At 39.9% G+C, this 16614-nt stretch overlaps 1 protein-coding gene across 3 annotated transcripts in view; it reads left to right on the top strand.

Moving 5' to 3' along the window:
- The window catches only part of BMAL2 (basic helix-loop-helix ARNT like 2), a 107317-nt gene that overhangs the window by 68397 nt on the left and 22306 nt on the right, over positions 1–16614 (top strand). For all 3 annotated transcript variants that reach the window (XM_042247364.2, XM_042247363.2, XM_042247365.2), the window contains 5 exons: positions 11893–12133; positions 12607–12713; positions 12870–13020; positions 14986–15044; positions 16240–16348. In XM_042247364.2, the coding sequence (XP_042103298.1) occupies positions 11893–12133; positions 12607–12713; positions 12870–13020; positions 14986–15044; positions 16240–16348 (667 nt within the window). The remainder of the gene's footprint in view (positions 1–11892; positions 12134–12606; positions 12714–12869; positions 13021–14985; positions 15045–16239; positions 16349–16614) is intronic.

Here is a 16614-nt window from a genome sequence, read left to right as displayed (position 1 = left end):
TTTCCACTGTGCCATGCTACCAACTGGAGTAGCTTCCTAGATGCCAAAGGTTGTTAATGAAAGAGGTCCATTCTAGACGATTTCTGCAGCAGACACACAGCCAGGGGCCTGGCTCCTGTTCTAGGAATGTTTCGCTGCCCACACACGGACGTTCGTTCCCCTGCCAGGCTAGGCCACACAGAGGCCTGCAGTCAGAGTCAAACACCTTTTCAAAAAGGACTTTTTAATCTGCTCAAGTGCCTGACCAAGTATTTCACTTAACACTCCAGAGCTCTGCGCCAAAGGCATGAGCCCTGTTTGGCCTCAGGAACAGTGAGGGTGTGTTAACCATTAGATGGGCTCTCCCTCAGGGCTTCCCTGGTGGCTCAGATGATAAAGAATCTGCCTGCATTGCTGGAGACCCAGGTTCGATACCTGGGTTGGGAAAATCTACTGGAGAAGGGGCAACCCAGTAGTATCTTGCCTGGAAAATTCCATGGACTGAGGAGCCTGGCAGGCTATAATCCATGGGGGTCACAATGAGTTAGACATGACTGACGACTAAGGTGACAAAGCATATGTCTTATTCTGATGGCGAGGCCCTGCCTCACAGGTAGAAGAGTTGAAAGTTGGGGAGACTGGTGGCTCAGACAGTAAAGCCTCTGTCTACAATGCGGGAGACCTGGGTTCGAGCCCTGGGTTGGGGAGATCCCCTGGAGAAGGAAATGGCAATCCACTCCAGTACTATTGCCTGGAAAATCCCATGGACAGAGGAGCCTGGCAGGCTGCAGTCTATGGGGTCGCAAAGAGTCGGACACGACTGAGTGACTTCACTTCACTTCACTAGGTAGATAGGTGTACAGACAGTTGCCTGGGTCAGGAGGAGGTAACTGCAGAATGTAACCCCGACTGGCCGCACGGATGGTGTCCCACTCGTGAGACACTTTTGTATTCTACTTTAACCAAAGGAAATGTCTGCCAAGTGAAACGATTAGATTTCACATAGTTGTTGTCCAGTCTTGAAGTCACGTCTGACTCTTTGTGACCCCGTGGACTGCAGCACTCCAGGCTTCCCTGTTCTTCACCATCTCCTGGAGTTTGCTCAAATTCACACCCAATGAGTTGGTGATAACTATCTAACCATCTCATTCTCTGCCTCCCTCTTCTCCTTTTGCCTTCAATTTTGTGTAGAGTTGCTACTAAATTGTTTTTTCCAATAATAATTAGCCAATGGAATTCACTCTGTTTTAAGACCACTCCCTGTTAATGAGAAAAGCCTATAGTTAGCAAAGGTGTTTTTCTTCCCTTTTACCATGACATATCAGTTACAGTTAAATTTTTAAATTATTGTTTAAAATTATTTTTGTAGAGCAGGTTGAGGCTTACAACACAATAGAGAGGTACAGAGGTTTCGCATATATCCCTCATCCCCACACATGTATAGCTTCCTCCACTATCAACTGAATCTTCCACCCAGAATGCTGTTGTATATATGGCATATGTATATATATATATACGTTGACACATCATAGTCACCTGAAGCCCATTACTTTACCTTAGGGTTCAATCTTGGTCATCGTTGTAATACCATACAGAGTATTTTCACTGCCCTAAAAATTCTCTCTGTCTATCTATCTCTTCCAAACTACCTCTGGCAATCACTTATTTTTTATCTCATTATATTTTCGATGAGTTTTTGCCTTCATTATATTTAAATTTAAAAGAAGAGAGACTGGAAAGCAGCCCTTTTTAGGCTAATTGAAAATGAATTTAAGGTTTATGGAAAGGCAAGATTGGCCATGAGTCACTCAAGTGACTGTTCTCTCTAATTTTGTGGATATTTGAGATTTTCCACAATAAAAAGTCTTTTTAAAAAACATGATTGGCATTAAAAACCTTATTTTGACCCTAATTGTAACATGAATGCCATGCCTTCAAACTTTGAAAAAGCTTTTAAGACAAGGATAAGATTACTCATGCACCTCCACTTGTGAAATCAAAGGCTGCTAGGGATGAATGATTGTTACCAAATAGCTTAGATATTCCTTAAATTTATCTTGGTAAGAATGTCAGCAATCCATTGGCTTCTTCTGCAAGTGTGGCAGTTATCAGAACCCCACACCATCCTCTCATGCCACTTGGCTTCCACTGTCCAGCACTCGTGACTCTCTACTTGACCTCTTTCTCTGGTCCTTAGAGACAGTTCTGCTTGTATCAGCAACAGGCGGGCTTCCACTCCTGGTGGGGCAGTGCTGCCTGGGAGCATCCCCTCTCCACTGACTGAGGGCAGCTGATATATAAATACTGATATCTTAGTGATGAACAGTTAAGGGTGCCACCGGATTCATGGTCTCTGAAAGAGATTTCACTTAGACAGTCTCAGTCACTCAGAGCTTTGTGTCGATTTTATTTAAAGTGAAAGTGACAAAAAAAAAAAAAACAAAAACCTTCTGACATCTGATAGACATCAGAAAGGGGTAGGAGAGTACCTGCCTCACTAATTTAAGTGGGACCTTATATACTTCTCAAGTAGCTGCTGAGAATAGATAAAAAAATACCTCAAGGCTGTGAGAATTTTGCCCAGACCCTTTGCCATTACATATATCCTGGAATGACATCAACATGAGATTAGCCAGAAGGAACAGGTTAACCCAGAGCTCAAGGCTATGGAAGTTTTTACCCAGACCTTCTCCCATAACATACATCCAAAACTCAAAAAAAAGTCCTTGAACAAGAGAGATTGCTGCCTATGAACAAAATCTTGTCTAAGGCAAAAGAATGTAAAAAAGAATGTTTACATCCTGCTTGAAGAGGCCTTAGGCTTGGACTCCTTATCAACCTGCCTAAGTTAACTCTCAATATTCTTACTCTCCTATTCCTTGAGGCACTTTAGGCCACATAACTCCGAGGTTTTTGTTCTCCATTTTTCTCCCAGATGGTGACTGCAGCCATGGAATTAAAAGATGCTTCTGTGTGGATCACAATAAACTGTGGAAAATTCTGAAAGAGATGGGAATACCAGACCACCTGATCTGCCTCTTGAGAAATCTGTATGCAGGTCAGGAAGCAACAGTTGGAACTGGACATGGAACAACAGACTGGTTCCAAATAGGAAAAGGAGTGCATCAAGGCTTTATATTGTCACCCTGCTTATTTAACTTCTGTGCAGAGTACATCATGAGAAACACTGGACTGGAAGAAACACAAGCTGGAATCAAGATTGCCTGAAGAAATATCAATCACCTCAGATATGCAGATGACACCACCCTTATGGCAGAAAGTGAACAGGAACTAAAAAGCCTCTTGATGAAAGTGAAAGTGGAGAGTGAAAAAGTTGGCCTAAAGCTCAACATTTAGAAAATGAAGATCATGGCATCCGGTCCCATCACTTCATGGCAAATAGATGGGGAAACAGTAGAAACTGTCAGACTTTATATTTTTTGGTTCTAAAATTACTGCAGATGGTGATTGTAGCCATGAAATTAAAAGACGCTTACTCCTTGGAAGAAAAGTTATGACCAACCTAGACAGCATATTAAAAAGCAGAGACATTACTTTGCTGACTAAGGTCCATCTAGTCAAGACTATGGTTTTTCCAGTGGTCATGTATGGATGTGAGAGTTGGACTGTGAAGAAAGGTGAGCACTGAAGGACTGATGCTTTTGAACTGTGGTGTTGGAGAAGACTCTTGAGAGTCCCTTGGACTACAAGGAGATCCATCCTGTCCATCCTAAAGGAGATCAGTCCTGGGTGTTCATTGGAAGGACTGATGTTGAAGATGAAACTCCAATACTTTGGCCACCTGATGCGAAGAGCTGACTCATTTGAAAAGACCCTGATGCTGGGAAAGATTGAGGGCAGGAGGAGAAGGTGACGACAGAGGATGGAGATGGTTGGATGTCATCACCGGCTTGATGGACAGGGGTTTGGGTGGACTCTGGGAGTTAGTGATAGACAGGGAAGCCTGGCATGCTTCATGGGGTCTCAAAGAGTCAGACACGACTGAGCGACTGAACTGAACTTTCTCGCAGAATGCCCCAACAGATTAAACTTCAGTTTTCTCAAAGTGGCAACCTGTTGGAAAATGGATCTATTATTAGTTTCTTTGTCTTCCCTGTCTTACTTCCTTGACGGAGCTCCCTAGGAGCACCTCCCAAACATAATTCTTGCACTTGAATCCTTGTCTCAGGATCACCTTCTGTGAGAATTCAAACTAAGCCAGCAAGATATCAAGTTGAGAGACCCAGTCTGCAACTTGTGGAAGAAAACATTCATAAAGGATTGAGTCCTTTTGAAAGGATTTTGAAAGGCTGTCCTGTGGGTTATATCAGTGCTTGGATTTTTTTTTTAATCATGGAGTAGGTTGCATATGAATCTACCTTGTGGAGGTAATGTAAATAATTAGTTTGGTAAGGATTGAGGCCCATGATCCCAATATTTCGGTAAAAGTAAAGAATTTGGGGGATAAAAGTGTTTTTTAATGGGATTTTTAAAAACTTTAGATAATTGATCAAATGGATCAGATTCCATCAGTAGATGAAATTACACAATCCCTACTAGAAATTTGCCAGCTGAATGAATGTTCAAGGTGGGAAATGAGGAACAGGGTAAGTTAGATATTGTTGGTAACCCTGTTAAGAGAACTGAAGTCAAAGGCTACGTTCTGTAGGATGAGATTCCATACATTAATATAAAACTTTCCAGTCTGTATTTTCAGTTGAGCCTGGAATAGGAAATGGCAACCCAATCCAGTATTCTTGCCTGGAAAATCCCATGGACAGACAAACCTGGCAGGCCCAATTTCATGGGGTCACAAAGAGTCAGACACGACTTAGTGCACATGTACACAGAATATTTTTAGTTAGTATCTCTTGTAAATTTGCAAGAAATCAGCAATGCTTAAGTCAGTGTATAAGCCTTTTCCTTTTTCATATTTATTTATTTATTTGGCTGCACCAGGGGTTAGTTGCTTCCAGCTTGTGGGATCTAGTTCCCTGACCAGGAATTGGACCCAGGCCTCCAGGATTGGGAGCACTAAATCTTACCCACTGGACCACCAGGGAAGTCCCTATAAGCTTTTTTTTAAGTTTTTTTTTTTTTTTTGTATTGAGGTAACTTTGGTTTATAACAGTATGTAAGCTTCATGTGTACAGCTTTGTATTTCTAGCTCCGTATACATTACAGTGTGCTCACCACTAAGATTTAGTTTCATCCTTCACCATACAATTGATTTGCCTTTACTAAGTTTGTCCTCCCCTCCTCCCCTTGCCCTCTGGTAACTACTGCTCTGTTCTCTTTATCTATGTGTTTGTTTTTGGTTGGTTTGGTTTGTACATTTATTTTTTGTTTCCATATTCCAAATATGAGTGAAATTATATGGTGTTTGTCTTTCTCCATCTGACTCAGCATAATACACTCAGGGTCCACCCATTTTGTCACAGGCATAAGCCTTTTTACTTTTTATTTTATTTTTCAAATTCTTGGCTGCACTGCACGGCACGTGGGATCTTAGTTTCCTGACCAGGGATCAAACCTGTGCTCCCAGCATTGGAAGGTAGAGTCTTCACCAGTGAACTGCTGGGGAAGCCCCAGCCTTTTTATTTTTGACTGTGATCCAGTTTTGTTAGTATAAATGAAAACTGTATTTATGCTAATTTTTAATTCCTTTAAGGTGTCTTGATATTGGGTGAGGTAAAGGGAGGAGCCCAGATTTTTTATTTAACTATCTGGGTTGATTGTGGTGCCATAAATCAGGATAGGGAAGAAGTGATTAAGACTTGGTTTAGGGTTGAAAGTTGGAGAAGGAAATGGCAACCCACTCCAGTGTTCTTGCCTGGAGAATCCCAGGGACGGCAGAGCCTGTTGGGCTGCCATCTATGGGGCTGCACAGAGTCGGACACGACTGAAGTGACTTAGCAGCAGCAGCAGCAGGGCTGAAAGAGATAACAACTTGTAATTTAAGACATCTGTGGGTCATGGAGAGTGTTGATGTCTGTTAAGTGTTGAATACAAGGTCCTTTGGCTCAGATGGGAAATACTCTGCCTGCAATGCAGGAGACCTGGGTTCCATCCCTGGGTCAGGAAGATCCCCTGAAGAAGGAGGCTACCCACTCTAGTGTTCTTGCCTGGAGAATTCCATGGACAGAGGAACTTGGAGAGCTTCAGACCATAGAATCACAAAGAGTCTGACATGAGTGAGCACCTAACTAACACTGTATAGGGCTTACAAGGGCTAAACTGTCTGTTCCCTGCTTTATTCTCCAGACACTCCCCCATGACAGAGGGTGCCCCAGCCACTTCTGACTGCTCACTCTTGACTCTGTTTGCACTGGCTGTTCCCTCTTGGAACACCTTTATATAGCCCTCCCTCTCCATCACTCAGGCTCCTGTTTGAATACCTGCTGTGACAGCACTCACTTCCATCAAATAGCACCAGAACAGTGGTTCAGAGAGGGAGTTTGGGAGGCAGCCTGTCTGGAGGTAAACCCCAAGCTCCACCCTCCCCTGCTGTAACCTTGGCAGTAACTCTCAGTTCCCTAAGATGGTGGAGATGGTATTAGAACCTCTCACAGAACTATTGTTTTTGTTGTTCAGTCACTCAGTCAAGTCCAACTCTTTGCGAGCCTATGGACTGAGACACTCCAGGCTTCCCTGTCCTTCACTATCTCTCAGAGTTTGATCAGACTCATGTCCATTGAGTCAATGACGCCAGGCAACCATCTCATCCTCTGTCACCCCCTTCTCTTCCTGCCCTCAGCCTTTCCCAGCATCAGCGTCTTTTTCAATGAGTTGGCTCTTCATATCAGGTAGCCAAAGTATTGGAACTTCAGCTTCAGTATTAGTCCTTCCAGTGAATATTCAAGGTTGATTTTCTTTAGGATTGACTGGTTTGATCTCCTTGCTGTTCATGGGACTCCCTAGAGTCTTCAGCACCACAGTTTGAAAGCATCAGTTCTTTGGTGCTCAGCCTTCTTTATGGTCCAACTCTCATACCAGTACATGACTACTAAAAAACCATAGCTTTGGCTAAATGGACGTTTGTCTGCAAAGTGATGTCTCTGCTTTTTAATATGCCGTCTAGGCTGTCATAGGTTTTCTTCCAAGGAGCAAGCATCTTTTAATTAAGAAGATTAAATGAATTATACCAAGAACTTACAGCATGGCACGTAAACTGTTCTTTACACCTTTGCTATTACTATTCAGTTCAGTTCAGTTGCTCAGTCGTGTCCGACTCTTTGCAACCCTATGAATCACAGCACGCCAGGCCTCCCTGTCCATCACCAACTCCTGGAGTTCACTCAAACTCATGTCCATTGAGTTGGTGATGCCATCCTATTACTATTAGTTGCTCTCTTAATCAGTTCAGTTCAGTTCAGTTCAGTCGATCAGTCATGTCCGACTCTTTGTGACCCCATGAATTGCAGCACGCCAGGCCTCCCTGTTCATTACCATCTCCCGGAATTCACTCAGACTCACGTCCATTGAGTCCATGATGCCATCAAGCCATCTCATCCTCTGTCATTCCCTTCTTCTCCTGCCCCCAATCCCTCCCAGCATCAGAGTCTTTTCCAATGAGTCAACTCTTCGCATGAGGTGGCCAAAGTACTGGAGTTTCAGCTTTAGCATCATTCCCTCCAAAGAAATCCCAGGGTTGATCTCCTTCAGAATGGACTGGTTGGATCTCCTTGCAGTCCAAGGGACTCTCAAGAGTCTTCTCCAACACCACAGTTCAAAAGCATCAGTTCTTCGGCGCTCAGCCTTCTTCACAGTCCAACTCTCACATCCATACATGACCACAGGAAAAACCATAGCCTTGAATAGACGGACCTTAGTCGGCAAAGTAGTGTCCCTGCTTTTGAATATGCTATCTAGGTTGGTCATAACTTTCCTTCCAAGGAGTAAGCGTCTTTTAATTTCATGGCTGCAGTCACCATCTGCGGTGATTTTGGAGCCCAAAAAAATAAAGTCTGACACTGTTTCCACTGTTTTCCCATCTATTTCCCATGAAGTGATGGGACTGGATGCCATGAACTTTGTTTTCTGAATGTTGATCTTTAAACAAACTTTTTCACTCTCCTCTTTCACTCTCATCAAGAGGGCTTTTTAGCTCCTCTTCGCTTTGTGCCATAAGGGTGGTGTCATCTGCATATCTGAGGTTCTTGATATTTCTCCCAGCAATCTTGATTCCAGCTTGTGCTTCTTCCAATCCAGCATTTCTCATGATGTACTCTGCATAGAAGTTAAATAAGCAGGGTGACAATATACAGCCTTGACGTACACCTTTTCCTATTTGGAATCAGTCTGTTGTTCCATGTCCAATTCTAACTGTTGCTTCTTGACCTGCATACAGATTTCTCAAGAGGCAGGTTAGATGGTCTGGTATTCCCATCTCTTTCAGAATTTTCCACAGTTTATTGTGATCCACACAGTCAAAGGCTTTGGCATAGTCAATAAAGCAGAAATAGATGTTTTTCTGGAACTCTCTTGCTTTTTCCATGATCCAGGAAATGTTGGCAATTTGATCTCTGGTTCCTCTGCCTTTTCTCAAACCAGCTTGAACATCAGGAAGTTCACAGTTCATGTATTGCTGAAGCCTGGCTTGGAGAATTTTGAGCATTACTTTACTAGCATGTGAGATGAGTGCAATTGTGTGGTAGTTTGAGCATTCTTTGGTGTTGCCTTTCTTTGGGATTGGAATGAAAACTGACCTTTTCCAGTCCTGTGGCCACTGCTGAGTTTTCCAAATTTGCTGGCATATTGAGTGGAGCACTTTCACAGCATCATCTTTCAGGATTTGAAATAGCTCAACTGGAATTCCATCACCTCCACTAGCTTTGTTCATAGTGATGCTTTCTAAGGCCCCTTGACTTCATATTCCAGGATGTCTGGCTCTAGATGGGTGATCACATCATCATGATTATCTGGGTCTTGAAGATCTTTTTGTACAGTTCTTCCATGTATTCTTGCAATCTCTTCTTAATATCTTCTGTTTCTGTTATGTCTATACCATTTCTGTCCTTTATCGAGCCCATCTTTGCATGAAATGTTCCCTTGGTATCTGATTTTCTTGAAGAGATCTCTAGTCTTTCCCATTCTGTTGTTCTCCTCTATTTCTTTGCATTGATCACTGAAGAAGGCTTTCTTATTTCTCCTTGCTATTCTTTTGGAACTCTGCATTCAGATGCTGATATCTTTCCTTTTCTCCTTTGCTGTTTGCCTCTCTTCTTTTCACAGCTATTTGTAAGGCCTCCCCAGACAGCCATTTTGCTTTTTTGCATTTCTTTTCCATGGGGATGGTCTTGACCCCTGTCTCCTGTACAGTGTCACGAACCTCATTCCATAGTTCATCAGGCACTCTATCTATCAGATCTAGGCCCTTAAATCTATTTGTCACTTCCACTGTATAATCATAAGGGATTTGATTTAGGTCATACCTGAATGGTCTAGCGGTTTTCCCTACTTTCTTCCATTTAAGTCTGAATTTGGTAATAAGGAGTTCATGATCTGAGCCACAGTCAGCTCATGGTCTTGTTTTTGCTGACTGTATACAGCTTCTCCATCTTTGGCTGCAAAGAATATAATCAATCTGATTTCGGTGTTGACCATCTGGTGATGTCCATGTGTAGAGTCTTCTCTTGTGTTGTTGGAAGAGGGTGTTTGCTATGACCAGTGCATTTCCTCGGCAAAACTCTATTAGTCTTTGCCTGCTTCATTCTGCATTCCAAGGCCAGATTTGCCTGTTACTCCAGGTGTTTCTTGACTTCCTACTTTTGCATTCCAGTCCCCTAGAATGAAAAGGACATCTTTTTTGGGTGTTAGTTCTAAAAGGTCCTGTAGGTCTTCATAAAACCATTCAACTTCAGCTTCTTCAGCATTACTGGTTGGGGCATAGACTTGGATAACTGTGATATTGAATGGTATGCCTTGGAGACGAACAGAGATCATTCTGTCGTTTTTTAGATTGCATCCAAGTACTGCATTTTGGACTCTCTTGTTGACCATGATGGCTACTCCATTTCTTCTGGAGATTCCTGCCGACAGTAGTAGATATAATGGTCATCTGAGTTAAATTCACCCATTCCAGTCCATTTTAGTTCGCTGATTCCTAGAATGTCTACATTCACCCTTGCCATCTCTTGTTTGACCACTTCCAATTTGCCTTGATTCATGGACCTGACATTTCAGGTTCCTATGCAATACTGCTCTCTACAGCATCGGATCTTGCTTCTATCACCAGTCACATGCACAACTGGGTATTGTTTTTGTTTTGGCTCCATCCCTTCATTCTTTCTGGAGTTACTTCTCCACTGATCTCCAGTAGCATATTGGGCACCTACTGACCTGAGGAGTTCCTCTTTGGTATCCTATCATTTTGCCTTTTCATGCTGTTCATGGGGTTCTCAAGGCAAGAATACTGAAGTGGCTTGCCATTCCCTTCTCCAGTGGACCACATTCTGTCAGACCTCTCCACCATGACCCGCCCGTCTTGGGTTGCCCCACAGGCATAGCTTCGTTTCATTGAGTTAGACAAGGCTGTGGTCCTAGTGTGACTAGATTGACTAGTTTTCTGTGAGTATGGTTTCAGTGTGTCTCCCCTCTGATGCCCTCTTGCAACACCTACCATCTTACTTGGGTTTCTCTTACCTTGGGCGTGGGGTATCTCTTCACCCCTGCTCCAGCAAAGCACAGGCCCTGCTCCTTACCTTTGCCAAGGGGTATCTCCTTACCACTGCCGTTTCTGACCTTCAATGTGGGATAGCTCCTCTAGGCCACTGACCTCGGACGTGGGGTAGCTCCTCTTGGCCGTTCCTGCGCCGTAGCACCCTGGCACTCCAGGCTGCTGCCCCTGACCTCGGACGTGGGGTAGCTCCTCTCGGCCCTGTGCACAGGCCGGCCCTCGCAGCCGGCTGCGCTCAGTGCGCCGGCCGGCCCTCGCAGCCCTCGCAGCCAATAACACAGCCCATATCATCATCCATCAAAAAATTTTTTTAAAGATTTGTAATAACAGCCTGAGCAAAAAGTGCCAACTTACAACGACTATTCTGGTCTTTCCTAAATCTTATCACAAACAACTGTTTTTTTTCCTCCCCTTTTTTTTACCTCTAAGTTAATTTTTTATGGATTGCCATAATCTGTATACTGCCTATCTTTTATACTGTTATTGTTTTCTTAAGCATTTCCTGATATTTGCACATATGGATTATTTCCAATTTTTAATTTTCCTGGTTGAATCTGTTTGATGAGTGTTTTCTTATGACTTAATTGCTAAAGTTTTTTTTTAAATTTAGTTGTTTTATTTTTATATATTTTATGATATGAACATTTTATTTTATTTTATTTTATGAACATTCTCTGAATGTTCTCTGAAATGTTTCTATATTATACCATGTATCTATTGGCCATTATAAATGCTAACATAAGAAATTTAAGAATATATTCATGTGTCCTTTAAATTTATGAATATAAATTATAATATACCAAAATTTAAATAATCTGAAAATAATACTTCTGTAGCAAAGAACAAGGAGGGTATGAAGTTTAACAGTTTTTAACATATAAATTACTGCAATTTAAAAAATTAACTTGGAAATAATGAAATAGCTATGGATCTGTTTAAACTGAAATTAAAACAATCCTTTTGATGTAGGACATATAATTTAGTTCTTGAGAAAAGTAACCCATTAGGAATTAAGTTGTTAAGTAAACATGATCGATGCTTTCTTTTTAATGCCAACCTAGTCCCTTTTCATATTTAGCATAAAGGCTATTTCATAGCAGAATTAGAACTAATATAAATGTCAGTGTAATGTGAATTTATTCATAATGATTGAAATGCTTTTCAATTTTTAATCTTTTTTTAGTTTTATTGTGACATAGTTGACAAATACTCTTTTTTTTAAACTGTTGAATTAGATCACAGAAAATTCTGTACTATCCACTGCACTGGTTACTTGAGAAGCTGGCCTCCAAATATTGCTGGAATGGAAGAAGAAAGGGACAATAAGAAAGACAGGAGTGATTTCACCTGCCTTGTTGCCATTGGAAGACTACGTCCACATATTGTCCCACAGAACAGTAGCGAGATTAAAGTGAAACCAGCTGAATTTATTACCCGTTTTGCAGTTAATGGAAAATTTGTCTATGTTGATCAAAGGTAAACATTTATTTGCCATACTGACTAGAGTTCAATGGGATATTTAAGGCTACTAAAGATGTGGCTTAGTAGCACAGCCGGATTTTTTTTTTTTTTAAGCTTTAGAATAGGAAATAAAGCTTAAATGAAATAAGGATATGGATACATCTGTAACCAAATTGCAAACTTAAAATATCTCTTAGCCAGTGGTGCAGAAACCGTGCACGGCCTATGGCCACAGTTTTATTGGCACAGGGTGAGAATAGCATACTGTGGATTAGGTCAGTGGCCTCTGGAACAGCCTGGTGCCTGGGTGTCCATTCTGCTTTGCAGCTCTAATCTGGGTCAAGGGCAGCCAAAGGGAGCCCAGTGAAGCTAAGGGTTACTCATCTCCTGGTCCACTTTTCCACTGTCCTGATGATGTATGGAGAAACAATCCTCCAGAAGGGGATACATTCACCAATTCTGAACTTTACTTTTAATTTTAAAACTAGGGCAACAGCAATTTTAGGATATCTGCCTCAGGAACTCTTGGGAACTTCTTGTTATGAATATTTTCATCAGGATGACCATAGTAATTTGACTGACAAGCACAAAGCAGGTATGCCTTGAGTGGGGTTGCCTTTTAGTACTTTTTAATTATAGTTTCAACTCTTAATTTTTCATTCCTGTGAAATCTGGACCTTGAGTTAATCCTTAGAGGACTGACTTATACAGTGGTAAACTGTTATGCTGATTATTATCTTTTCTTGTTAAGTTCTACAGAGTAAAGAGAAAATATTTACAGATTCATACAAATTCAGAGCGAAAGATGGGTCTTTCGTAACTTTAAAAAGCCAGTGGTTTAGTTTCACAAATCCTTGGACCAAAGAACTGGAATATATTGTGTCTGTCAACACTGTAGTTTTGTAAGTAATATTTTATGTTGTTAAGACCTTTTTATTAATTTCAAATGAGTATCTTTGTTTCCCTCTTTTCATCTTGCTAAATCATTAAAACTATTTGATTCTCTGGCTCTATAACTTGAGTTAATGCCATTTGCAGCAACATGAGTAGACCTAGAGATTATCCTACTAAGTGAAGTAAGTCAGACAGAGAAAGACAAATATATGATGTCACTTACATATATTAATAGAATCTTAAAAATTATAAATATAGTAGAAACTAAACATTGTAAAGCAATTATACTCCAATTCAAAAAAATAAATTTTTTAAAAACATTCTCATCACAAGAATAAAAATTGTAGCTATGTGTAATGACAGGTGTTAATTAGACTTTTGTGGTGAACATTTTTCAATATATGCAAATATTAAATCATTATCTTGTATACCTGAAACTAATATAATATTATATGTGAATTATATCTCAATACAAAGTTGAGATTTTACCCTCCAAAAAATTAATTAAAGAATGACACAAATGAACTTATTTACACAACAGAAAGAGACTCACATAGAAAACAAACTTATAGTTGCCAAAGAAGAAAGGGGGGGAATAAATTGGGAATTGATGGTTAATAGATACGAACTACTGTATATAAAATAGATGAACAAGGACCTAGTATATCAGAGAGAACTATATTCAATATCTTTTAATTATCTATGATATAATGGAAAAGAAACTGAAAAAGAAAATATATATGTGTGTGTAATCACTTTGCTAAACACATGAATCATTGTAAATCAACTATACTTCAATTAAAAAAAGAACCCATGTGATCCCCTGGCTTTGTAATGTGAGTATATATTTTGTAACTTGAGTATATTATATATATATATATATATATATATAAAAATATATATATATATAAAATTCATTCACTGCTCATTTGTATTAGTTCTCAGAATTAAGCTAAATTTTGCCCTTTTGTAATAAATTCCTTTTGGCTTGGTATAAAATGTGACAGTAGATGCATTTATTCAGACAGTTTTTTCCTACCCTTCATGGCCTTCTTTTGTCCTTCCAAAAAACACTGTGGATGTGGCTTTAAACTGTTTATAATTGTAAGAAGGCTTCACTAGTGGCTCAAACGGTAAAGAATCCACCTGCAATGTGGCAGACCTGGGTTCGATCCCTGGCTTAGGAAGATCCCCTCGAGGAGGGCATGGCAACCCACTCCAATATTCTTCTCTAGAGAATCCCCATGGACAGAGGAGCCTGACAGGCTACAGTCCATGGGGTCGCAAAGACTCTTGTCAGACGCAACTGAGCAACTAAGCACACGAGCACGTAATTGTTAGAAGTCGTTTTGGCCTCCACATCATTTTTTCATGTCCATCTTCTAAACTTTGGGACCACATATACTTGTGTAAAACTATTTGGCTGAGGGATAATAAGCAGAAATCCAGACCATTCACTCCCTTCCAAGCCCTGGTCTATGGCTATGTCAGCCTAAAGAAAAAGCCAGCTTTCCTTGATATGCTCAATATGCTAGCATGGCCCCACTCCAAGTATTATTTTTCTATGTTCTATTTGAAATTGCTATAAGGTTTTATCAATCCAATTCTATTTCCTTATCTAAAATATTTAGTTTTTTTAAAAGCCCCTCCAATCCTTAGTACCTGCAGTAAGTACTAATTACCCATCCTGATAATTCTATTACTCATCCCAATAATTCTTGCCTTCTTATCATTAGACTATGAACTGAGAATTTGTATCTGTGAGAACATATACATTACAGGGCAATATGGCATCTGGCAAAAGCCCTGGTACTTAGCACATCAATACCTCGGGATTGGTGGTAACGTTAACAATATGTGTATAAAACACTAATGGGTCAAGAACTGACCATTCAGATACACAGGGCTTAATGTAGTTGCTTTAACAGTTTCCTTCACCTTAGAAAATCACCTATGATGTTTCTGAATTCTAGGGGACATAGTGATGCTGGAGAAACATCATTGCTTCCTTGCAGCTCTCAGTCATCAGAAGGTAAGCTTAGTTTTAGGTGTGAAGACTTATTACTAAGAAAGGTATCCTCTTTATCTGTCTTGGAGAGGGAAAAATTTCTAAGTGAACTTGAAAAGATTTCAGTGGGTTGAGTTATCCTCATCAGAATTCCCACAGTACTTTGGTCACACTTCTCTTATAATCTTATATTGTATTGCAATAGGTTGTTCATTTAACTGGCTCACTCCTAGACTGTGAGTCGCTTAAGAGCAGAAATGGTGTTCTACTTATTATCAACCTCCAGCTGCTAGCATAGTTCCTTGTATATTAGAGCGCTCAAATGCCTGTTGGTCAAATTCATGAAAAGCACCAAGGGGAAGTTATTGCAGCTGTTCACCACAGGAATATGTTAATATTTTATTTGCATTAATTAATAAAAATTGACATATTAGGAAATATTAAAAGTAGAGTCATATTCAGCCATAAAAAAGAATGAAATATTGCCGTTTGCAGCAATATGGATGGACCTAGAGATTGTCATACTAAGTGAAGTAAGCCAGAGAAAGACAAATATGATATCACTTATAGGTGGGATCTAAAAAAAATAATACACATAAACATATTTACAAAACAGAAATAAACTCACAGACATAGAAAACAAATTTATGGTTACCACAGGGGAAATAGAGGGGTTGAGAGGGATAAATTAGGAGTATGGGATTAACAGATACACATAGCTACATGTAAAATAATAAGAATTTCATATATAGCACAGGGAACTATAGTCAATATCTTGAATAACCTATAATGGAAGAGAATCTGAAAAAGAATATATATATATATATACATATATGTACAACTGAATCGCTTTGCTGTATACCTGGAACTAACAGTATTATAAATCAACTATACCTCAATAAAAGAAAAAAAAACAGTATTGCTCTGCCTTTAGTGTGGAGGTTAAAGTGTGAAGAAACTGTCTATACTCAAGGGTTATAGGTCATGATTGACCTCTGAATGACTTCCCATATACTTAATTCACATCAGTCTTTATGAGCATCTTAAACCATTATGAGAATGTTTGTAAGGAAAGCATGAATGTTTCTAACATTTTAGGATGCAGCTGGTTTGTTTCTTTTAAAGAGGGAAATAGGAAATATATTTGAATTGAAAAAAATATATTGACCAAGTTATATACTTTTTTAAATCCTCAGTTGAATCTTTTGTTATGATTTAGGATCCTCTAGACAGTCTTTGATTAGTGTGCCTGGAACGTCTACGGAAATATTACTTGGTGCTGGTAGTATCGGAACAGAAGTTGCAAGCGAATTTCTGGACTTACAAAGGTAATGTTTGATTACTGTAAATACTTTCACAAGTAGAATCATCATCTTATTAACCATACAAATATTAAAAAATCAATAGCTTTCCTATATGCAAACAGTATCCAGTTTAATAACATAATGGAAGAGATCACTTTTATAGTAGCAACTTAGTTTGTAAAGTCCTTCCTAAACATCGCACAGAACCTGGAATTCATTAAGATAAAAATGGATAAATTTAATTGTATAAAAACTCAAACATAACTATAACCATTGTAATTAACAAGGTT

The sequence above is a fragment of the Ovis aries genome, chromosome 3, assembly GCF_016772045.2.
Source record: "Ovis aries strain OAR_USU_Benz2616 breed Rambouillet chromosome 3, ARS-UI_Ramb_v3.0, whole genome shotgun sequence".
In the NCBI taxonomy this organism is placed as follows: Eukaryota; Metazoa; Chordata; class Mammalia; order Artiodactyla; family Bovidae; genus Ovis; species Ovis aries.
Note: the sequence above shows the minus strand (reverse complement) of the source record. Positions and strands in the feature narration are given on the sequence as shown.